This window comes from Pogona vitticeps, chromosome 5 (assembly GCF_051106095.1).
Source record: "Pogona vitticeps strain Pit_001003342236 chromosome 5, PviZW2.1, whole genome shotgun sequence".
Lineage (NCBI taxonomy): Eukaryota > Metazoa > Chordata > Lepidosauria > Squamata > Agamidae > Pogona > Pogona vitticeps.
This window is the reverse complement of record NC_135787.1, coordinates 193,551,122-193,576,218: the sequence shown is the minus strand read 5'-3', so window position 1 is coordinate 193,576,218 and position 25,097 is coordinate 193,551,122. Positions and strand designations below refer to the sequence as shown.

Here is a 25,097-nt window from a genome sequence, read left to right as displayed (position 1 = left end):
GTTGAATCTGTGGAGGAACCACAATGGAAAATATTATTTTTGCTGTCTGAGACACACAAGAAGGAACTTTCGAAACAGGAAGCCACCCCTGTGTTGCGCCTCAACGGCCTGTCACAAAATGGCCGACTACTTGTCATCCCATGTTTCCCTGAGACACGTTACAGTCTTGTTGGGGGGGGCCTGTCAGTTGAACCCAAGGTTTGGGACCGTCCGTTTCCTTTCTTTTTGGAATGATAATTCCCAGAATCCTCCATCTCCCCAGGGGATTCTGGGAGTTATACGCCACCTCCCTCCACACAGGCGGGAGCCATGTTGCCTAGTTGCTGGGTTCCATGGCAACAGGGATCCCTCATGGAGGGAGGACGTTCCACCTGGGATGGAGGGCTTGTAGGATTGAGCGGACCCTCTCCCGAAAGGTTGCCTCGCCTAGCAATGGCCGAGGCCTCCCTCCCAGGGTTCAAGGGGGCAAGACGGGCCACGTTGGCCGGTCGGCCGCCTTTCAGATCCCAGCGGCCCTTTTGTTGATGCGTAGGGAAGCCAACAAGTGTTTGGCTTCCCTTTAAAAAAAATGGTGGATTGCTCCTCTTTGCAAAGAAATCTGAATTTCATCCATCCCGGCTTCATTTTTCCCAATGTGAAGGATATGGGATTGAATGCAATATCCAAGTTAATTCCTCTTCGGCTTTTGGGACACTTGAGAACAAGATTTTTCGCAATTTAGTTCTGTCCCCCTCCATTTTTTTGGGTAATGTGAGATGGATTTTGAAATTAGGCATTCATCTCAGGAGGCGGGGGGGGGGCAGAACCTGAATTTCCCTGATGAATTTGGGTAGGGGGTCTGTGACCAGGGTGGAGTTGATTTAAACTCCAGTTGATTTTAAACCACCATGGTTTTAATTTTTAACCATCATGGTTTAAATTTTTAAAACTCGGGATGGTTTTGACAATTCAGATTTTTTTTTTAAAAAAAATGCATTTTTATTGTAAATCGTGATTTGAATCAAATTTAATTTTTTAATTACAAAAATCAGCTATTTTTATCCCACTCTGGTTCAGACTGTGAGCAGATAATTTTTTTATTTTCACTTCTGCCCTGAATGGGGCAGGGAGACCCTAGGCCAGGGGGCAAAACTGAGTGTGTCCCCTCCCAACAATTTAAAACATTTTTGAGGGGTGGGAAATGTCTACTGCGCTCTCCATGTTTCTGTAACTTTTGGGGGGAGCAGTACTGGGTTTGGGTGAAGCCCCCCCCCAAGGCCCAGGGATGGCCACCTAGGAAAATCCGTGTCCCCCCCCGGCTCTGTGCCATGGTTATAATACTGACCTACCATACAAGACTGTTGTTTGGAACACTGAATATTTGTAAAATATTTCAGACAATCATCAAAGTATGAAATTCACTCTGAGTACTCTTGTAACTTTATTATTATCATTTTTCAGTATTAACTGTATGTACTCTCCAGTTGGGAAGCTGCTGAACATCTCTGGCCAATCTGCCCCATGTAACAAGAACGCTTCAGTGCCGTAATCCTTAAAGGATGTCTGCATTAAACCACAAGAGCTTGTAAGCAGCTTTAAGTCATTCTGCAAAATGATTAATTTCTGCATTATTATTTTCCTTTATTTTGAAAATGCCTCTTTGTTTTTCTTCTTTTCCCTTCTGCAGAACTGAATGTAAGGCGAAAGGTAAGGGCTGTATGCCGGTGATCTTTTAATTTTTTCGAATTAATTTTTGAAAAAAAGATAATAATTTCCTCTTTTCTGATCATTATTTCATATATATTTTCCTCCTCTCCTGCCCTTGGATTTGAAAAGATGTAGAGCTCTATTGTGCTTGGAGAGGACAGTTACTCATTCAGGAGCAGCAACTATGTGACATTGTCTTCCGCTCACCATTTAGTGGTTCCATCCCAGCACAATTGTGAGTATGAGTCATTTCGATTCTTTTTCTGTGGTCCATGTAAACTTCGGTGGCAAGTTGCTGCAACGTAAGAAGTTGGCGTAGGCGTTTGCTGTTGGCCACACTCTCTGTGCTAACTTCTTCACTTGTGACCATTTGCTACCAAGATTTACACCTATTACATCACACCAGTGGAAATAACTACCAGTAGGACTATCGTATTTGCAGGATCGGTATCCGTAGTTTCATTTATCTGTGGCCTGAAAATATTAAAAATATTAAAAGAAAAAAAACTAGACATATGTATTTTCACAATGTAGTTACCAGAACTGCCCAGTAGAGGAAGTCAAGAGACCGTGCGATGTATTCTTGTTGATGGAATAGATAGCATGGGCTCTGGCTCCCTGTAGTGGCCAGTTCTGGTAATACATCGTGAAAATACTTTTTTCTGGATTTTTTTTTCTTTTACTATGTTATGTATAGTAGATATGAGGGTCCTACTGTAATGGGATTATCTCCCTGTTTATAGCTGGAAGGCCAAGACAAAACATGGATAATTTTGTACCAGAGAGAGAGAGAGGGAATAGGTTTTTAAATTTTTATTTGTTTGTTTGTTTTGTTTTGTTTGTGCCCTGCAACCCTGTTTAGAAGGTGTTGGTTGAAAGAAACAAGTGTAACAATCCCAGATTCATTCCAATGCAATTTTAAGCACCTGCTGTTCACCTGGATAAATATTTTCAGACCGTCGATCAGCGTAGCCCATCATTCGTTGTTTCCCTCTTGTTGGCATAACTGGCAAAACATGCCAGGGTTTTATCAGAACTCGCCAGCTCTGGTCTTGTGTTCTGTTGACAATCCGGGATTGCAAACCAAGGTTTATTCTTTGTTTATGAATTCAGGCTAGTTCTCCAACAAGCCAAGTTCGTTGCTTTGAAGGAAATGTCTAACTCTTCTTGTTTTGTTGAGTCAGTTGCGCTGCCAAGAGGAACTAAGCAGGCGTGAATGGGCCGCGTGCATCCGGTTCACAATAAACCCGGAGTCTCTGGAATTCTGGATTATTGTTCTGCGCAAACACAGCTGTAGCCTTTCATTCTGTACTGTATTGCTGGCCATAATCCACCTGTCCCTTCTGTCCAGCGCTATGTTTTCTTTGGGGCCATGGCATTGTGTTCCAAATTGCCAGGGGATTTTGACGTCCTAGCACAGGGTGTGTGTGTGTGTGTCTCATGTTTATTCTGTTGTTTTACGATGATCACTGGGTTGGGAGGTTGGAGGGCAGGTGTGAAATCTGTAACCCTCTTCATTCCTTTTGCTAGGCCAACCAAACTAGACATCGGACACGTTGTGGCCATATCTGAATTGAGAAAAAAGTTCCCCGAAGCTGCATTTAGAAGAAACAATTACTCAGATCATGAAGGTACAGTTTGAAAGGATGTAGGCCGTGAAGAGAGGATCCGTCTTCATTTCTTTCTTTGCTTTCGCCATTCTTAGTTTTTTTTTAGTGGGATTATTTGTCAAGAATAATACAGTGGTGCCTCGCATTACGACATTAATTCGTTCCAGCGAAATCACTGTAGAATGAAAACGTCGTAATGCGAAAAGAAAAAACCCATTGAAACGCATTAAAACTCGTTTAATGCGTTCCAAAGGGCTGCAAACTCACCGTCTAGCAAAGATCCTCCATAGGCCAGCCATTTTCACTGCCTGTGCAGCGAGGAATGTGTCCCAGAAAACAGCAGGGGCCCATTGTTTACCCGGCGGCCATTTTAAAACTGCCGATCAGCTGTTGGAAAATTGTCGTTTTGCGAAGAATCGATTCGCGAAGCAGAGAACCGATCATCGCAAAGCGAAATTCCCCCATAGGAAACATCGTTTTGCATTCGCAAAAAGTTCATCGTAATGCGGTTTCGTCATTAAACGGGGCAATCGTAAAGCGAGGCACCACTATATATAAGACAATAATTGCTTTTGTTCTAATATGACGTTTCTCTAAGTTTCTTGTAGCTTACAAGGTCTGGGATATTTTGTCATGTTAAAAGATCGAAAAGTTAGAAGGGACAAGGAAGCTGATAAATGATTTATTGAGTATTTGATGTCATCTTTCAGAATAAAAGCTTGTAAGACATTGCTCAATGTTATGCTCAGTTTGAATTGATAACAAGAGATGCATAGAGTAAATTTGTTATTATTTGATCTCTTACCAGTGAACAAAATCCTGTTGCTTAAGCTAGTGTGTATGTCTACTCTAGTAGACCTTGCTACGCAGCAGGTTGGCCACTATATTTGTTTTTTATCTTCATTTTTAAGTAATTGCATTACATCTATTATGAAGTCACTGCAGTATTCTCTTATTATGTTCTCTCTCGCTCTCTGAATTTTTTTGCTTAAAAATGTGAAAAGGCTCTTGTTTTTCTTTTTTCTTGCAGTCATCTCTCAAGACATGCGGTTCCGTTTATATGAAGTGGAAATGTTAAGTCAGGATGGGCCGAAAGTGGAACAATTAATAGAGTACTTGAAAGAAAAAGATCTAGTAAGCACACTGAGATAAGAGAATAGTTTTTTAGCAAAACATTGCCTAGACCAGAAAAAGCGGGGGGGGGGGGGGGGAAACACTTTTATGTGATTTGATCCTAAGAATGTATTGTAGCTAATCAAACCAGGAAAATGTGGGTTTTTAAATTATTGCCTGGTTTAAAAGGTGGTGAAATAAGAGAAAGACTGAAAGCCTTTACAGCAGGCAGAAGAGAAATCTCTTTATGGTGGAATAATAATTCAGGTCTGATGTGGGAAGGCTATTTTGTGGATTTTATAATTCAGCAGGTTATCAATTAGTATGGGATCTATGCCATAACTATTTGAAATACAGTGGTGCCCCGCAAGATGAATGTAATTTGTTCCATGAGAATTGCTGTCTTGTGAAAAAATTATCTTGTGAGGTTCCCTATGGGAACCTCGCAAGAAAAATGAAATTTATTCGTCTTGCGAGGCATCGGTCTCAAAAAAAAAAAGGTCTTGCGAAGCATGGCCATAGAAGAAACCGTCTTGCGAGGCACCATAGCGATCGCAAAACCCAATCATCTTGCGGGTTTTTCATCCCGTGAGGCAATCGTCTTGTGAGGCACCACTGTATTTAAGCACTAGTTGGTGCCAAAGGCATAAATGCACAGCGCAGGAAAAGTAAAGACATTTCCGTCCTGCTAATTTCAGTAAGATTTGAGGTGAATGGGCCAGTAGTATTTTTATTTATTTATTTTATTTTATTTTATTATTTATTTATTTATATATATCTCGCCTATCTGGTCAATTACGACCACTCTAGGCGGCGATAGTATAATTCAGAAGTGATAAATTTGGAAATGCAGGTGCTCATCACAGTCAGCTTCCCTCGAGAAGTCAAAAGGTGCAGGAACTGGAACAGTTCTTACTGACAAATGAGGAGCAGGTCTTTTGCAGAGCTAATGACTCTTAAAGGCCCACTTGGAATCAAACCGCCCTCTAATACTCTGCATTACAGAAGGGAAAGCTTAGAAGAGTATTCTGTTCCCGGGAAAATACACTTTTTTGCTACCCGCTGTGACGATTGTATAGCTAAGCTCCGAAAGAAAAGGGCAGCCTGAAGTTTTTTTTGGGGGGGGCACAGTTGATGTGCAGTTCCTGCTATCCAGAAAGTCCCAGAGCTTTAACCCCAAGAGCCCTAGCTCCATTATACCATTGATTGGAACCTACAATGTATTTATCCCTGACTGGATCATGATAACGGATCTAGGAGAGAAAAAAGATCTTGAAAGGGTATGACCCCAACAAAGTCTGTGTAGGCTGTCAGAACTGACCCCCTGAAACGACCTCTCTCCCCCAGACCTCTTGGAGTGACGCTTTATGTCAGGGACAGGATGCTTCAGCTTAGCTCCGAGGTGGAGAAAGGGCTTTGGTTTTCTTGCCCAGAGTTTAGAAACAATATTTAACAGACCTTTGAGAGACGCTCATGTGCGCTGGTAGTCGTTTTGTAAACCACTAATTCTTGGGGGGGAAAAGTTCAGGGAGAAGATCTTTTTTAAAACTATGCGGGAAATGCTGAAATAATAATAATAATAATAATAATAATAATAATAATAATAATAATAATAATAATAATAATAATAATAATAATAATAATAATAATAATAATAATAGGAAATTGGATTGGATGGCGAATGAGGAAAACAAAGGAGGTCAGCCATTTCATTGTCTTAATGGTGTATAGAATCACCTTAATGGTGTATAGAGTTTTTTTAAAAGTTCCCCAGCGTGTCTGCATAGTTTCAGATGCAATACAGGTCATAGAGGAGGCTGTTTTAGAAACCTGATAAAATTAATGCAATAAAAAGTTAAAGAAAAAAAGGGGAGTGAGGACACAGGTGAGCCTGGTCCTTTAAGAAGAGTTTGTTGGGTTTTTTTCCCCTTAGCATGGCTAAAAGTGAAAGCAAAAAAACACACTCTTTATGTAACCACAGCTGTCAGGACTGAAAGGGAAACTAGACTGCTCCCGTGCTCCTGGGCTGCTTCTGTCGCTTCTTAAGCCACTGAAACGAAAGCGTTCTTGTGTGTGTTTGTATTTTTGTGTTTTTTATTCCAGTACAGAGTAAACTAAACGTGAGTGGGGGGGGGAGGAAAACAGAAGTATCACATACAGATCAAGGGAAATTATTGTGGCCCTCTCTTTCATTTATTTATTTATTTATTTATTTATTTAGTCATTTAGTCATTTATTTATTTAGTCATTTATTTACTTATTTATTTATTTATCCATCCATCCATCCATCCATCCATCCATCCATCCATCCATCCATCCATCCATCCATCCATCCATCCATCCATCCATCCATCCATCCTTTGGTCATACCTCCCTTAGAGTCCTGTGCCCAGTGCTAGGCATCAGAGGTTAGGAAAGGTATCTGGAAGTCAGAAGGTGTCCAGAGGGGAGAAAGGTGGCCCAGCGTCATGAACAGCCTGGAATCCAAGCTGGGGGAAACTGGCTGTGTGTCACCTAGAAAAGAGAAAGCCTGAAAGGTGATAGGAGAGCCATCTCCATCCTTTTGAAGGGTTGCCCTGTGCCAGATGGAGCACGGTGGTTTTCTGCAGCTCCAGAGGGGTGGGACCCTAAGTCATGGATTCAGGTTCATTGGAAAGAAGTTTTGAGCCGATGTTAGGAAGAACTTCGTGACTATATAGAGGTGGACCCTTCTCCATGAGAGGTTTTTAAGCAGAGGCTCTGACTGGGTTTTCTGTTGTATTTTGAGGTGGTTTTGTTGGCTCGGAAATAGGTGTGCATTTCTGTGCAGATTTTCCGAAATGGATTCATTCTTTGTTTGCCTCACCAACTCAGAAAGGCACACGTGGCCCAGTGGAAAATGTGCACTTGGATCCGTCCATCTTGTAAAATTCTTGGCCCTAGCAACCAACCAGTTTATTGATTAATTGTTTATTTAAAATATTTTTACCTCACCTTTCTCTCGAAAAAGGTCCCAAGGTGGCTTCCATCATTAAAAACATGACACCGAAAGCTAAAAACAGTGAGTTGTTCAGATATTAAAAAAGAATTAAATAAGCGTCATATTTAAAAGGTTAAGTGAAAACATTTCTGAGACAAATTTGAAAGAAACAGAAATACAAAACCATCCTGTTTTAAAACCTTTCCTAGATAGCCGATCTCTGAGGCAAAGCCTGCCTGAAGAGAAAGTTATTTGCTTGCTTGTGAAAGGACAGCAAAGATGGGGCCAGTCTGGCTTCCAGTGGGAGGGAGTTCCACAGTCTGGGAGCAGCCACCGAGAAGGCCCTCTCCCGTGTCCCCACCAAGTGCACCTTTGAGGTTGATGGGACTGAGAAGAAGGCCTCCCCGGATGATCTTAACACCTGAGCAGGCTCAGAAAGGGAGAGGCGATCTTCGCCCAAGCTGTTCAGGGCTTTATAGGTTCAAACCAGCTGCCTAAGGCCTGTTTAAGTAGCAAAGAAACTATGTGTTGGCAGAAGGATATTGGGGCCCCCCCACAGGATCAAGGCTCAATTCACCACTCAGACTGGCAGCATGTTTTCAGCAAACAAGGGAACTTAAATTCACTTTCCTTTCTGTTTCTTGTAGGCACTTGTCAAATATTTAAATAATCAGAGGGTTCTCATCTTACTGGCTTCAACTGCCTTGGTGAAAGAAAAAGGTAGGGAATTGAATATAAGGTCTTAAATCTATTGGATTAGAAACTTCGTCCATGCGTACTTTTTTAACGAAAGAGTGAAATTCATAACACTTAACACCCTGCTGGTCTCTTCTCTCCCCAGATTCGAGCCCAGAAGAACCTGCGCGTTTGCAGGCCTTGTTTTTAATCCCGTCGCCTGGACCAAAGTGTGCATCAGGTAGAATTGCTTACCTGGGCAGGTTCGGTCCTCTGGAGGATCAGAAGCCAATGGCAGGCTCACATCCACCCCTCCATCCTCCTCTGAGATCAATGACTTTTCTTCCAGTGTCAAGGAATATCCGGTCTCCATTAACATCTAGATCGGCCAACTCTGGTGGTTGTTTGTCCTCCAAACTAGAACAGAACACGGGGTTTGAAATGTCGTTTTGATTCTGGATTGAGTTGGTGGTTGTAATTGCCAGCTTCTGTGTCCTGGCAACCTGCGCTTAGTGCTTAACAAGGAGCAAAGCAGAGCGACATCTGGGAGGCAAAAGGAAGGTAGACTAGGCCACAGTGGGCAGGTAGTCCCTGAGAGGTTGGAGGATTCGAAGTGAGCCTCTTTAAAATCTCCCATCCATTTTACACCATCTTCCGTTGAACCATAGTGGGATGAGCGGCAAAGCGACCACATGCTCACTTTGCCACATAGCCATTTTCCAACAATGACCCCATTGTTGGCCAACCTGGCCACATCTGACCTTTTGTTGTGTCATAGTACTTTTCACATGGAGCACATCCAGGCCATGTGCAATGCAATGAAAATTTATTCTCCTGTCTGCCCAGAACTGTTTCCACAGCATGCTAGGTATAATACTGTCGTAAGTATGGATTTTCTCTTTAGAGTAGTTAAAGACCAAAGTATGTTAAATTGCTCTTCCTGCAGTCTTTCAGAACATTGAATGCATGACTCAGTAATATTACAAGTGAGAAGGACCTTGGAATTGTTGCTCAAAAGCTGAATGTGAGCCAACAGTGTGACGTGGCTGCAAAAAAGGCCAATGTGATTTTAGGGTGCATTAACAGAAGTATCAGGGACGTGGTGGCGCTGCGGGCTAAACCGCAGAAGCCTCTGGGGTGCAAGGTCAGAAGACCAGCCGTCATAAGATTGAATCCACGTGATGGAATGAGCTCCCGTCGCTTGTCCCAGCTCCTGCCAACCTAGCCGTTCAAAAGCATGTAAAAATGCGAGTAGATAAATAGGTACCACCTCGGTGAGAAGGCCACGGCATTCCGTGTCTAGTCGCATTGGCCACATGACAATGGAAACTGTCTTCGGACAAATGCTGGCTCTATGGCTTGGAAATGAGGATTAGCACCGTGCCCCAGAGTCGGACACGAGTGGACTAAATGTCAAGGGGAACCTAACAGAAATATAGTTTCCAAATCTTGTGAGGTACTAGTTCCCCTTCTGTTCAGCACTGGTTAGGCCTCATCTAGAGTCCTGGGTCCAGGTTCTGGACCCCATACTCGAAGCAGGATGCTGAGTAACTAGAGCACGTTCAGAGGAGGGCAACAAGGAGGAAAGACTGAAAGAACTTGAGAAAAGTTTAGATTTGAGAAAAGAAGACTGAGGGGGGAGATAGGATCACACTTTTTAGATCCTTGAAAGGTGATCATACAGAGAAGGGGCAGGATCTGTTCTTAATCATTCCAGAGCACAGGACATGTAATAATGGGCTGAAGCTACAGGAAGCCAAATTTCGGCTCAATATCAGGAAAAACTTCCTAACTGTTAGAGCAGTACAACCATAGAACCCCATGACCTCTGGAGGTGGCGATTGCTCCAACCCTGGAGGCCTTATGCTTTGATTTCTATCCCTGCGTTGAACACGGAGTTGGACTTGATGGGCTATATAGGGGCCCCTTCCCGCTCAGTTATTTCATGACTGTATGATTCAGTGTTGCCTGGTGTGATGGTGGGGGTCCTTCTCTTGCTTCTGGTCTGATGCGCACACCTTGGATCGAAAGCTGTGGTGTTTGTTTGGTTCATTTGGGGTCATTCTGTTTGCTTGTTTGTTTTGGTAGCAAAAGATGTCAGATGCCGACACAAGAAAGAGGAGATCCCTGCACAAGTTGCTCTGGTGCTGGCCAGCCTTCGCCATGCCCTGTCGGAAGCAGCCAAGCATGGGGACGGAGGTCGAACCCCTCCCAACGCTCTGGTTCAGCAGCATATCCAGGAGTTTGCAAAGCGGCCAAAGACTTTGGACTTGGACGGTCCTGACTGCTCGCCCCTCTCCTTTGAATTGGACCTTGGTGCCCCTTCCGAAACATGTCCCCCCAGCGCTTACAGCCACCTGCAGTTCTACCTGTTGCAACCCCAAAACTATGCTTTGGAAATAGCAACCGCCGTTACTTGCTTGGGTACCGGCTCTCCGTCTCCTCCCCGCGGCGGCACGCAAGAGGCCGATGCTCCTTCTGCTTTAAAGTCAGACCCTTTGCCTCCCGGGATTCCCACAGACGTGGGCAAAATCTCCCTCCGGCCTCGGTGTGTGGCACAGGCGAATTCGTGCAACGGCAGTGCTCCCCCGAAACCCAACCTGATTGGGGATCGCCCATTGCAGCGGTGTAAGAGGAGATCCAGCAGGCTCCTGGGGGCGAGCGCCAGGAAGATGTGGTCCCCTCTGAAGGCTCTCTGCCTGATGGAGAACAACAAGAAACGGAAGAAAAATATAAGGAAGAAGAGGAGTCTACCTTCTCTGCCTTTGAAAAGGAGCCTCTCTCCCCCACCGACGAAGCAAAGTTTGGGACGTACAGCGGATTTTTGTGAACCCACCCTTAAATTAAAAAATCTTCAGAATCCTCTAAGAAGGAAAAGAGGTGAGTGAGTTCGAACTGGCACAAGGAATCTTTCTTCCCCCCTGTTCGGTAGCATCCATTCAGTGGGGGTGATCGACGGCAGGTCACGGGCTGGTGGTGGACGGGAGCCAACGGCTGTCACGAGCAGGGGTCAGAACTTGGAAAAGGTAGGATGTAAATACAGTAGGACCCCCCTTATCTGTGGGATCAGTATCCACTGATTCACTTAGCCGTGGTCTGAAAAATCTTAAAAATACTAAAGGAAAAATCCCCAAAATTAATCTTTTTAACAATGAAGTTACCAGAACTGGCCACTAGAGGGAGGCAGAGACCATGCTATGGATCTCCTTTGCTTGAGAAACAGATGTCACCATGTCACTACCAGTTGTTTAGTCGTTAAGTCATGTCCGATTCTTCGTGACCCCATGGACCAGAGCATGCCAGGCCCTCCTCTCTTCCACTGCCTCCCGGAGTTGGGACAAAGTCATGTTGGCAGCTTCGGTGACCCTGTCCAACCATCTCACCCTCTGTCGTCCCCTTCTCCTCTTGCCTTCACACTTTCCCAACATCAATGTCTTTTCCAGGGAGTCCTCTCTTCTCATGAGATGGCCAAAGTACTGGAGCCTCAGCTTCAGGATCTGTCCTTCCAGTGAGCACTCAGGGTTGATTTCCTTCAAAATGGATACCTAGGTTTGTTCTCCTTGCAGTCCAGGGGACTCTCAAGAGCCTCCTCCAGCACCACAATTCAAAGGCATCAATTCTTTGGTGGTCAGCCTTCTTTATGGATAAAGATAAGGTGGTCAGGCACTCCCATGTCTTTAAGACTGTTAGCGCAAAAAAGCTGAAGAGCAGCAGGTTTAGCAGAGTAGTAAACAGTCCTGATAGTCCAGAGTAACTCACGCACACACCAGCAGCTTCTCCTCCACCAACATGTATTTACAAGATATTTACAGCAGTTCAGTCTGGCAGCATAACAGGTAGCAATCATCACCAAGCAGGAAGATAGATCAACTGTTCAGTTTCACACATATATACACATACAGATCTGCTTGTGTCCAGTCACGTTATGCGTTGCATCATGCATGAGTGGCAGTGCTGAGTCATCATGGCTCAGTTTTTACACATCTGTTCATCATGGTTGCCCATTAATATACTTTATTCTGATCAGACCTGTAAATTTACCTTGACAAAGACCTTTATTTGTTGTGGTCCACACAGTCAAAGGCTTTTGCGTAGTCAGTGAAGCAGAAGTAGATGTTTTTTCTCGGACTCTCTGGCTTTCTCCATAATCCAGCGCATGTTAGCAATGTTAGTCACTACCAGAGCTGGACACAATAGCATTTGCTATTAAACTATGATTTACTATAATCCACATTTTTCAGCTTCCGTGTAGGGGAGGATGGGAACAGATCTCCTTAAGGTACAGGGGTCTTACTATAAGAAGATGAGTGGCTAGATAGTTACTTTCTGGAGCCACAACTCGTCTTGAGTCCCAGATTCTGTAAATGTTGGTCCCCATCTGTCATTTCCAAGCTCTGGTAGGGACAGAGCAAAAATAATTTAGGATTACTGTCTTTGTTTCTTTTAGTTTTAGCTGTCACCTCCCTCCTTCCTGAGACAGATCCGCCTAGCGCTTCTTTTCCTGTATTTTAGGCTCTGGGCAAAATTCTTCCTGTTCAGTTATTTTAATTGGATTAAAGTCTTTTGTTGCTTGTTGGTTTTGCTTTTTAATACTGCTCTTTGCTGCACTTACAGATAGTACTTTTACTGATCCTTTTTTATAGGTGTGCTTTTATTTCTTTAAAAATCTTTGTTAGCAAATGGTTATTTTATATTTATTAGATTTATATACCGCCCATCTAGAATGTGTCTATTCTGGGTGGTTTACATATAACATAAAAATAAACTATGATAAAATCCAGATTAGACCAAGAGGAGAAAGGAAAAGAAAAAAGAAAAAGAAGGAGGAGAGGGAAAAAAAAGGAAAGGGAAGATAGGCTAGGTAATGGCTGTAGGGAAGGCCTGCCTGGATAGCCATGTCTTCAGGTTAGTCTTGAAGGCCTTCAGCGAGGGGGCCAGCCGGATCTCTGCAGGTAAGTTGTTCCAAAGGCGAGGGGCCACTGCCGAGAAGGCCCAATTTATAGTTTTTCCTACTGGGCCTCTCTTTCCCACCGGGTTATAAGATTTAGCTGGCTGTCAGCCATGACTGAAGCTTTTGGAATGCCCAGTTTAAAAAAAAAAGACATGAAATGGGAACAGAGTGAGCAGAACGGTCTTTTAAACTGATCTCATTTGTCCAGTTAAAGGCATTTTGGAGAGCTAAGGTTGGGATGTAGACTTTGAATAGCATAAAATTAACGTATATTGTAGATACGTTGGTGTTCGGTCAAGGTTTAGGAGGGATGCTGATGGTTGGATGGCTCCTCAGGAAATGTCCCGTGTTTCTCCAAGGTGCTGAAGTCTTGTCTGCAGAATTTGTGCAGGAGACGAGAAACGAGTTGGCCACGAAAGCCACTGTTTCGTCTGACGACCTCGATCCTTCGGGAAAAAAGCCACGGCTCTTGAGATGCAACACGGACGGAGAAAAGCTTAAAAGCATAGAGCAAATGGACATCAGGAGGCCCGGTAAGTTCAGGAGGTTTAGAATCAGAGATTGTTAAACCCCAAACCAGGAATGATTTTTTTTTTAAATGATTCTTTTGCAAGAGATTATTTAGTTTGAAATCTTTCCCTTGCCTTTTTCAAAAGGCAAGACTAGGGGGGCCCATGTGACCCACGGAGGACTGGGTCAGGGTCACAACTAAGGTCTCTGACATCTTGAGACTTAAGAATCCAAGCTAAGGATCCAAGCTGGGTTCCTTTGGCTTTTCCTCTTCTCTGTTATGTTCACCTTTTTCTTCTTCCTGCTCCTCTGAAGTAGAGCTGCACAAAAGATAGTCCGGACTGTTTTTGCAGTTCATGAGCCTCCACCAGGCACCCATCCTGCCCCCTTTCAAATAACCCTTTTTTTTTTCATAAAGAACGGGCTTTCGGCTTCTGGAAACCTCTATGAATAGTGGGTTGAGGTGTAGGTTCTTCCGAGGCTGGAAATAGACTTCTAGTCTTATTCCGTTTCATTTCCCCACTCCCTTTTTGGGTGGGGGCAGTTTCTGATGTGGCCCACAGAAGTTGCTAGAGGTGAAAATTTCACCCCTTGGCCTTTTAAGGCAGGCCTGACCTCCTCTCTTAAGAGCCGAGTAATAACTATCAGAACCGTTCGATTTTATGCCGACACTTGCAGGCTTTCTAGGTATGAAAGGTTGAGTCGTGGTTTAGCCCTCTCTCCTTCTGCTGGGGCTCTGGGGGTCACGCAGCTTCTCCTAAGCCACACAGCCAAGCAGGACAAGTAACCCCATCAACCCCATCGTCTCAGCTGACTCCTCTTGAAGGAGACACAGCCGAGATTTGAACCCTTGGCCGCTGAGGCACCCCTGCTGATCTCTCCCCATGCGTAAGAGCTTAGACCGGCCCATCTGCTCCTGTCTTTATCCTCATCATCGCTTTGTACCTGTGGTTTGGGACTGTGAGCACCTCCTTGTCACCCTGGAGACCATCGGGATGAACAGGGATTCTGAATCCCAGCTTGCCAACCCTTGATGAGCTTGGAGAAATTAGTATGCGATGCGTCCTTTTTTCAGTGTTAAGCCAGATTGAAAAACCTGTCCTGGCTTTGATTCCTTTTGTATCTGTTTTGAATAGTCACACGGAGAAGCGCCCACCAGGAGAGCCAGATGGAGGTTGGGGATGAGAATAAACCTTGGGCTGCCCAGGACATTTGCTCTACTCCAAAGACGGAAGAATGCGATTCCCACGCCCTGAATATGCTGGCGGACCTGGCCTTGAGCTCCTGCAACTCTCCCTTGGTCAGTAACGGCAGCCGAAGCCCTCCGGTCGGGGCCAGCCCGTCCCGGGAGCACCGCTGCGTCCAGGAGGGGAAGACCTTGTGCAAGGCTTCGGATCACGAGTATCACAGAGCCACGAGAAACTGGAGAGGCGGCGGTTCCCTTTCGGACCAAAAAAGTGGGCCGTCGCTCTCGCCTCCCGGGCGCAGCGGTCCTCGCCCAGAATCGCCTTCCAGCTCCCAAGAGAGAGGAGACCCTTTGAGTCCCCGAAGAAAAGGGGGCACAAAGCCCGCGGTTTCTCCAAAGGAGGTGGGAGAGCTGGCCGATCCAGGCATGCAGTCCTTGATTTCCTCGGAACATTCGTACGCCTCCCTGCCGTCGGACTCTTCCAAGAAAGGAACCCCCCCTGCTGCTCTGGATTCCAGGAATGGGGTGAAGCACGCCAAGGCCGGGCCCTTGGGCCTGCCCGGCAAAGTCTTACCTTTCCGACACCAGCAGCACCTCTGCCCGCCCCACAAGCAGCTGAAGAACTGTGTGCCCTTCATGCGCTCCACCATCATGGCCCAGCGGTTGAAGGAAGACTTCTCCAAGTTCCGGAAAGTCGCTTTTTGCGACCGGACGGTGAAAGTGACCTTCCAGCGGGAAGCAGAGTACCTCTTCAGCTTAGATAGCAAATACACGAGTCACCCCTTAGAGAAAACCGTCATCCGGGCCGTCCACGGGTAAGCGATTTCAGTGGAACGGATTATCATCGTCTAGCGAGGCACCACTGTAGAATAGAGCCATTGAGTGAATGGGGCTTGTTCGGGAAGTGCTGGTGCCAAGCCTTTGGTTCAATGAATCTGCGCCAGTTGGGACTCAATTGGATTTAACCCTTGGTTTCCAACAATAGAAGGTGTCCAAAGGGGAGGGCTAACTTTTGACCGCATAGAGATTCTGTGTATGGGCGTGTCAGTTAAAAGCTGGAGCAGAGGTGAACCACGGAATAGATCCGAGTGGTCTACATTTGGAAGGCTGTTCAGAAGCTTTGGGAGTCTTTCCCATCACCACGCTGGTGGTCCTACCATGGAGAACAGCTTTTTTTCTGGCCCCCGTTGGTTAAATCTGTCACGGGTGATGCCTGAGTAACAGGAAGGTCCCTATGGGAGAAGGTGGTTCTTATTCACAGGACCTAAGTGGCATGTTGTGGATTTTACCCATGCAGCCTAGCGCATCCTGTGAGGCTAAAGCAGTAAAAGGCCACTCTGGTAAAGAAATGACCTCCCGCTTTTGCTCTTTCTCTTAGCCCCTGGGATGTCGATCTGCCGGACAACGTAGAAGAGATGAAGCTCATCATTCATATGTGGGTGGCTCTGTTTTACAGCAAGCCATTCAAATCTCCTCTCACCAGGACCGTCGTTGAGCACAGCAACCCCGCCAAGTATGTGTCACTGAACAGTGTAGTGGATCCCTTTGAATTCCTTGAGGATGCTGAAGGCTCCTGCAACTTGGAGAAAGGTCCTGCAGACTCTCTTTCGGAGGCCAACCGGACGCCCAGCGAGGTCGACGAGCGAGCGTTTTCTCCCTCCGAGAAGCCTCTCTCTTGTAGCAGACCGTCCTCTACGGATGGCATGGAGGACGAACCCCCGCTGGTGAATTCGGAGGAACCTTCCGGCCTGCCTTGGAAGGAAGACCATATCCCCTCCGCGGTCTGCAACTCCAAGGATGTCTCTCCTTCCCATGACACGGTAAGGCTTTGGTGATCCTGCTGTGGTGAGCGAGGAGGACACAGAAGGGCAGCAGTCAAGAGATTGGGCACTGCTGTACTAAACCTGGTGTAGTGAAGGTGTCCGGGTGGCCCTGTTCCTTAAGAGGAAATGGGTGAGCAAAATGTGAACACATCTTGATTTGAGTTTGTCTGTTTTTTTGTAGGGCTGTTAGGGGCTAGGAAAAGAAATGCTTCAGGTGGTGGAGCTCAGCCACATGTTTCCGGTGGTCACCATCCATGGCCAGCTGCAGGCCAAAGGGAGAGAGAACTGCCTGTAAGGTCCCCCTCTAGCCATTTAGGTGCCGCCAGATGAGCACACCAGCTTCCTTCCGATACACAATTTAAAAGGCTGAAATGCCGCTTGTAAGTCTTCGATTCTGGAGCCTTAAGTTAAACAAAGCTGGCCTCATCCTTTGACCTCCACTCACCATTTGCAAGTTTGTGACCAATCTGAATGTCTGAGGATGAGGGTTCACCCAAAAAGATGCTGTTTGTGCTTTGCCAGCTCTGGAGTGGGTATTTAACTTAGCACATTGAGGGTCCCTTTTTTCTAAGGACTGTCCTAATAAGCTTGGCAAATGCTGTCGCTGAAGGACAGGTTTCCACAGTAGTGTCAAAGAGTAAGTGGTCATTCCAAAACCAGGCTTAAATTCATTGCTTTTACTATAAACTGTCTTGTTAAATAAAACATGAATCGGGAAATCTAGAATGCAGAGATACAATGGTGCCCCGCTGGACGATTACCCCACTCCACGGCGAATCCGCTTAACGTTGAAGTTTTTGTGATCGCAAAACGATGTTTAGGTGGGGGAATTTCGCTTAACGTTGATCGGTTCCCTGCTTCGGAAACCGATTTTTTGCTTTACGACGATCAGCAAACAGCTGATCGTCGGGTTTCAAAATGGCCACCGGCTGTAGAAAATGGCTCCCCGCTGTGTTAGGGATGGATTCCTCGCATTACAGGCACCAGAAAATGGCCGCCGTATGGAGGATCTTTTCTGGACGAGCAGGTATTTCGCCCATTGGAATGCATTGAACAGTTTTCAGTGCGTTTCAATGGGTTTTTTATTTTGCTTGACAACAATTTCACTCTACAGCGATTTCACTGGAACAAATTAACGTCGTCAAGCGAGGCACCACTATACAACCGATAGAGATGGGAATTTTGGTTGGGGAGGGGTATAAACTCCATAATTCTCCCTTCTAAGAAATCCTACCTGACTGATACCTTACAGACACCTGGGAGAAAGGCCTAAATGGAAGACTTTGGAGGTCGAGTCAAGCCAAGCTCTGCCCAAGCTTCCACTTGGTGCCCTCATGCTTTTCTGCACGGGAAAGCTGGGTGGACCCACAATGCAGTCTTACCCAAAGGATCCTTTATGTGGAGGGTGTTAGGTAGTGACAGCTTGTTCCCAAAGCAGCACCGTGTTGAGAAGAGGCTTAAAGGACGGAGCAGATTGAACTGGCACAATTTCCAGGCAAAATGCTTGTCAGAAATGCCTGAGAAATATTTGTATTACAGTAGGAACCCTGTGGTAGGGACGTGGGTGGCGCTGCGGGTGAAACCGCAGAAAGCCTCTGGGCTGCAAGGTCGGAGGACCAGCGGTTCGAATCCACGCGATGGAGGGAGCTCCCGTCGTTTGTCCCAGTTCCTGCCAACCTAGCCGTTCGAAAGCATGTAAACAAATGTGAGTAGATAAATAGGGACCACCTCGGTGGGAAGGTCACGGCATGCTGTGTCTAGTCGCACTGGCCACGTGACCACGGAAATGGTCTACGGACAAATGCTAGCTTTCTGGCTTAGAGACGGGGATGAGCACCGCGTCCTAGAGTCGGACATGACTGGACTAAAGGTCAAGGGGAACCTTTACCTTTACCTAGAAAGCCTGTATCAATGGGGGAATCAGTTGCAAGTCACCCTGTAGATGCTGAAAAATGCAGATTATAGTGAATTTTAATAGCAAATTCTAGACAAAGCATGGTCTCTGGCTCCCTCTAGTGCCCAGTTCTAGTAACTTCATTTTTAGAAATATATATTTGTAGGATTTTTCTTTTAATATTTTTAATTATTTTCAGATTGTGGATTAGTGAATCAGCGGATACAGATCCCGCAGATAAGGAAGTCCTACTGTAATATGTAATTTTAGTTTTGATTGCTTTAGGATGGTTTGTAGATTATAACTTTTAGAGATTTTTCCCATATGCACCTTCCATTTTACTGAACGTTTGAAACTTGGATATTTTGCAGGAGGATGAGAAGGAACTGGAAGAAGAGCCGTTGCTTGGTTCTCTCGTTTCTTCAGAGAGCCCAAACAGAAACTCATCCTGTGAACAGAGTGATGGGCATGCACAGCCTCAGACATTTAGAGCTGATGTCGAAGCGGAAGCAAAGAGAGCTATTAACATAGTTGACGTGACCCAGAGTGATACTATTCCCACAACTGCTGAACTTCCAGAAAGTTCAGTAAGCAAACAGCCTGTAGCAGGCTCTGAGGTTGAGAGTCAGGAGATAAAGAGTGACTCTCTTCCTCTGGAGAAGAAAGACAGCCAACAGACTGGTGGATCTGAGCCACTACATACTTTGGCAGTACAGTGGACAGAAGCGAATGCTGTGTCAAGAGTAGATATCAGCCCATGCAGAGACAGGAGAGAATCTCAGGATCTCACCATGGAGGAAGAAGACGTAAGTGAAGAGAGTACAGAGTGGGAATCAATTGACCTCGCTCTTTCCGAGAGTAATGATACTGACATGGAACCCCAAGATGTGGACCTGGATCAAGAGAATGAGGAACAGCTGATGGAAAGTAGTGTCGTAGAAGAGAGAGAAGCAGACACAGCCTCGCCAAAGGACAGTCCTCTGCCCTCTACCCAAAAAGTCTCTGCGTTATCAGCCCCAAACTCTGCATCTCTCAGTCCAGTGGATTTGGTCGAGGTTCCCTGCCTTTTACGGGACGATAGAGTAGACAGCCTGGTTGGTGTTGCTACAGCCAGCTCTCAGAACCACGATGAAGAAAATGAATCCACAAAGGTCGAAGGCACTGTCAAGTGTTCTGTGTGTCCAAACCAAACGGCTGGGGATGACCTCTTGGTTATTTCTGAGGAAGATAAAGCAATCGGCTTGACAGAAGCAATGCCCAAGTGCACTTCTGAATTATTTCAAGCCGAGTATGACGCAGCAGCTCAAGAAGAATTGGTAAAGAGCCAGGATTCTCTTGTGAAGAGTCCATTGTGTGCAGCCCCAGTGGATTTGGCTGATATTTCCTGTGTTTCCAGGGAAAATCAAGATAGCAGTTTGACTGATCCGGTTAAAATGCAGGCTAGTCCTGTCCATCACACTGTTGCTGCTGAAGGTATAGATTTGTCAGGAGAGCAGGAAGCCTCTGCGGAACCAACTGAGCACCAGGTATCTCAGAGTCAAATAGATTTGATTGAAGATATTTCCCAGGATGGCGCTGAGTGGATAGGTGCAAGTACACTGGACAATTGGGAACCATGCCGAGCCCAAAATGATACGTCAACTCACAGTGAATCTGCGAAAAACCGAGACGGTTCTCCTGTATCAGCCGAGAATCTTGCACTAGCAGAAGAAATGGATTTCCTGCCAGGTTCTTCCATTCCCCAGGAAGAGGGAGGAGTCCACTTGGCTGACACGGCTCAGTTGCAAGGTGGTCCTGGGGAATTAACAGAATTGCCGAGGAACCAGGAAGAGACCGTTGTGGCAGCCAGTGATGCCGCACTTCCAGAGCAAGTGGATTTCACTCGGGAGTCCTGTGTTCCCCAGGAAAAGCAAGCAAGCCGCCTCCCTGAAATAGCTCCACTGCCGGCTAATGAACAGCACAGCACTGTTACCCAAAATGAGCAGGACTCTAGACAGACAGAAGTGATGAACAGGTCTTCAGGTGGAAAAGAAAGCCAGTGGTTGGAAGAGGATAATACAGAATTTGCACCCGATTCTGAAAATAGAGAGTGCGGTGTTGAAGAGGAGAATATTGGAGCCTCTTCTGTAACTCAAGAGATAGTGCCTGGTGGGAACATAAGCCAGATGGCAGGGACTGAATCCGAAGGTACCCTCTGTCATGCATTGATAGACACTGTGAATGCCACGGCAGTGGAGAGCAAAGAAACTTGGGCTAAAGAAAATTCCAACTTGACGTGGATTAGTTCGGTACACCTGGAGAGTGTGACTCCCCCCGAGAGTGATGAAGAGAGTCCTACAAGCAACCAGCTTGCCCATCCTGACAAAAAATGGGTGGTTCATGAATATCTACACCAGGGCAGCATTGTTGCAGACCACGAGAGGGCCGCTTCAGAAGATCAGAGGCCTGGTCTTCCAGCATTGTGTGAAACCATGAAGGGTCGTCAAAGGGAAACGTTTGAAAGAAAGACTCTTCCAGAGAACGAAGCTTCCTCCGCTGCCATCACGGAGGTGATTCCAAGTTCTTTGGGCACGTTTGGGGCAGACGTGGACAGAGAACATCTGGAATGTACACCCCGTCCGGCCGAAATCGCGGAGTTGTCACAAGAAGAGAAGTCTTCTGAGTTGTGTGAAGTTGACGTAGAAGAAGGCAGCTGCGAAGCCTCCGTGCCTGAGGAGGAAGAGAAGGCGAGAGAAGTAGGCTCGGAAATCTTTCCCTGCTTGCTAGCAGAAAGTCCCATCGAGTCCTGCTCAGAAGAAGCTGCTTCCTGTACACCTGGAGATGCAAGAGAAAGTCTCTGGTTTCCCGAAGAGGCTGGCTCCAGTGAAATGCCACGCTTGCCTACCAGAGCTGCACATATGGCTCTGAACTGGGCAGGAGAGTCTTCTTTGGTGGATGGTGGCCAAGCAGTTGCTGGGGATGCTTGTTGCAGTAAGCCTGGGGGTCTGTCTCGTACGCCATCCATGGCGGTACCTGGAGACGTGGCACCTAACTTTGTCTGTGACTTGAGCCTGAACAGAGAGACTTCTCAGCATGCCGGCTGGATGTATCTGGAGGACAAGGAGAGGATGCTGGATGCTGAAGTGGAGACTATGGAGCACGATGGGCCGTTTACGTCTGAAGACTACGATAGGCCTATAACACCCTCCTTCGATAACAGCCACAAGCCCAGTCCCCTCAAAGATTATATAAACTTTTCTGTAACGAAGAAGCAGAAGGAGAAAACGAGAACATTCCACTCAGCCGAACACCGTGATGGTTTCCCAAGAAAACTGGGATCTGTGCCCTTCTGGAGTAAGACTTGGGGACTATGGAACGATCCTGTTCAGGACACTTTAGATGTGGAATGTTTGCGTTTTCATTATAAAGTCAAACACATCCTGAAGAAATCACAACTTTCTACCTCTACGGCTATCTTTCCGAAAGAGTTTCCCTCTGAGGTAAGGACAGAAACGTTCCTATCGAGGCACGTACCGGAAGGCCCTGCTTTGAGTCCACCACCCAGAAGCCAAAGTCCTCTTCTGATCACAGTTAGGAACTCAGGGCCAAGGTTCAGGTCCTCCTACCATGACGCGAGAAGTCGCAGATACAGGGATGATTTTGAACCTCTTCCTCCTCCACTTCCTTTTGTTTCTACACCGGAGTCACTTAGCAAAGCTGCTAGATGCAAAAATCACGGACAAAGCCCAGTCCCTCCTTTCCACCTCAACAAACTAACTTACAATAATAAGCTAAAAGATTTCCGAGGGGATATCTCGGTCATTATGGACGAGTTTGCCGAGTTGAGCAGGGTGATGACGAGGGATGACAGGCAGACGAGTCACAAAGGACAAGATCCGCTGACTACCTCAGAAGATGCTTCGAAAGAAAGGTGTCCATTCTTGCCTCGAAGATCTGTGGTCTACGAGCACCTCTTCACCGACCTGTGCAACACACTACACGTCAGGCTTAAAAACGTTGTCCAGGAAGCGTGCAAAAAACCGTACGCATTCTACTTGATGGAAACCGATGACGATCCTTTCTTTGGGAGAGTAAAGGTAATGGGTTAGCTTTTAAGTTGTGCAAGACTTTAAGCTGGGGGTGGACAGACGGCAGCCCTCCGTAGGTGTTGGACTGAGTTCTGCGCCCTTGGCCGTACTGGTTGGAGCTGATGCGAGCTGTAGTCCAACAGCATCTGGAGCTGCTTTGTGAAGTAATGGGGCTGAAACGTAACAGAAGCACTTGTGACATCTAGTGCCGGTATCACTCTAGTTCTCGGAAAACTGACATGTGCCAATTAGGAACCAGTTCTTAATTTCCTGCACAGATTTTCGCCTCCTTTTTAAAAAAGTGGTGGAACAGGTGTGACCCTAACCAGGATTCCCCCTTCGACCGAAGCGTGCAAACTGGCTTCTCCCTTGGTTTCAAAACTCTATTGAGGTTAGAATTTCTGTATATGTTTCTGGTTTTCTTCTTTAAATCTGCCTTAAAGAGAATAGGATAGTGGTCCCAGTTCCTGCTAGAAGTTCATTTTTCTAGTTTAGTCATAAATTTCCAACATTGATGATCAAAACACAGCTAGCTCTGTCTCCTTCCTGAAGTTCTAGCTTATTCGCCAACTTCGGTTTTAATAATTCTGTAATTCTTTCCTATTTTGTTATATTTTCTTTGGTATCTGGAGATGAGAACATTGTTCCGTATTTTTCGCTCCATAAGACGCACCTTTCCATAAAACGCACCAGTTTTTTAGGAGAAGAAAACAGGAAAATATAATCTGTTTTCTTTGCTCCATAAGACGCACAGACTTTCCACCCCCATTTTGTGGGAAAAAAGTGCGTCTTATGGTGTGAAAAATATGGTATATTCCACAACACTGTTTCTGAGAAGCTTATGCAGGTAGAGTATTTGTTCCCCTAAGTGCACTGGTCCTCTTCTGGTTTCATTAGTGTTTTTTTCCCCACTGTTCACATCTTGTATGACATCTTGCCTATTTCCTCCCATCCCAAGGACTTTCCATGCCTTTTTGTCCCTTCTTTCAGCTCAGTTCCCCCCCTTTTTTTTGGCCTCGCCTTGTTTCAGGAGACGGAGTTTAGTGCTGAAGGGCTTCCCACCGGCATTCATGTCAACATGTGGAAGCTTTTGATTAGAAGGCTCCAGGAGAGGAGCTGCAGCAGGAAAGAGGTTTTTTTAAAAATACCTTAAAAACAATTTTACAAGATGTTCTAAAAAGAAGTGAGGTTTCTAGAGGAAATCACTTTTTAAAGGGAAGTTGGGGTGCAATTTATCTTAAGGCACACATTCCTCCTTGACCAAATGGGAGGTCTTTTCCATGCACAGGTTAAAAGGCAGTTGCTTCTTCTTCGGTTCCAGTAGGATTCAAAATGCCTCCGCTGGTGTAACCGTTGTTCAGGGGGGAAAAACATACCATCCATCACTCTTGCTCCGTTATTTGTAAAGAAGATGAATTCGCCCTCTTATCTCTTCTTGTGTCACCACTTAATCTACGAAGGTCAGACTTACCCAGTTGATCCACCAGACCTCAGAGAATCAAAACTACTATTTTGAGCTAGAACTTTCATATTGTACAGTGGGGTCTCTACTTAAGAACTTAATTCTTATTGGAAGGTGGTTCTCAAGTTGAAAAGTTCTTATGTTGAATCTGCATTTCCCATAGGAATGCATTGAAAACCATTTAATCCGTATCTGCTCTTTTCCGTCCATAGAAACTACAGTGGAACCTCTACTTAAGAACTTAATCCGTTTTGGAATGGTGTTCTTAAGTTGAAGCAAAATTTCCCATAGGAATGGACTGAAAACCAATTAATCCGTTCTGGCTGTTTTTTTGTTATGTAGAGGTGCGTTCGTACATTGAAGCATTAGTTCCCATAGGAACTAATGCAAAGCTGGTTAATACGTACTCTACCACTAGGGGGAGAACTTTTTTTTAACCTAAGATGACCTAAGGTTAAAAAAAGAGCAGGAAAGGTTTTTTTTCCTGTTCTTATCTTGGATTTCTGTTCTCAAGTAGAAGCAAAATTTAGCAAATGGAGCTGTTCTTAAGTTGGATTGTTCTTAAGTAGGGACGTTCTTAAGTACAGACCCCACTGTACTTATTGGAGCAAGTTCAGAGGAGGGCAAGAAGGATGATGATCAGGGGGCTGGAAATCAAGCCCTAAGAGGAAAGACTGAAAGAACTCGGCCTGTTTAGCCTTGAGAAAAGAAGACAGAGGGGTGATCAGCTAGTTCTTTCCAAATCCTGGAAAGGCAGTCCTACAGAGGAGGGGCAGGATCTGTTCTCCATCATCCCCAAGTGCAGGACACATAATATTGGGCTCAAGCTACAGGAAGCCAGATTTAGGCTCACTATATAAAAAACCACCTTCTTAACTGTTAGAGCAGTACGACAACGGAACTCATTAACTTGAGAGGTAGTGAGTGCTCCAATGCAGGAGACTTTCAAGAGGAAATTGGACAACCAGATCTATCTTATTTTTGATTTGGATTCTCGCCTTGAGCCAGGGAGGTTGGACTCAGTGGCCTTAGAGGCACCCTTCCAACTCAGTTATTCTATGATTCTACTGAGAGGAGGGAATGGTAATTGGCCCTGAGTATACTTCGCTTATGTGGAGCCCAGATCCCACCCTGATGTTTACTGTTAGCGCATGGTTTTGC

General features: G+C 45.7%; 1 protein-coding gene across 3 annotated transcripts in view; it reads left to right on the top strand.

Annotated features, from left to right (window-relative positions):
* Positions 1-25,097, top strand: part of TASOR2 (transcription activation suppressor family member 2) — a 49,948-nt gene that overhangs the window by 11,652 nt on the left and 13,199 nt on the right. For all 3 annotated transcript variants that reach the window (XM_078376524.1, XM_020812691.3, XM_020812694.3), the window contains 12 exons: positions 1,441-1,564; positions 1,667-1,686; positions 1,816-1,921; positions 3,217-3,317; positions 4,327-4,430; positions 8,016-8,088; positions 8,210-8,284; positions 10,132-10,923; positions 13,354-13,527; positions 14,641-15,505; positions 16,069-16,510; positions 18,779-22,483. In XM_078376524.1, the coding sequence (XP_078232650.1) occupies positions 1,539-1,564; positions 1,667-1,686; positions 1,816-1,921; positions 3,217-3,317; positions 4,327-4,430; positions 8,016-8,088; positions 8,210-8,284; positions 10,132-10,923; positions 13,354-13,527; positions 14,641-15,505; positions 16,069-16,510; positions 18,779-22,483 (6,483 nt within the window). In that variant the 5' untranslated portion in view covers positions 1,441-1,538. The remainder of the gene's footprint in view (positions 1-1,440; positions 1,565-1,666; positions 1,687-1,815; positions 1,922-3,216; positions 3,318-4,326; positions 4,431-8,015; positions 8,089-8,209; positions 8,285-10,131; positions 10,924-13,353; positions 13,528-14,640; positions 15,506-16,068; positions 16,511-18,778; positions 22,484-25,097) is intronic.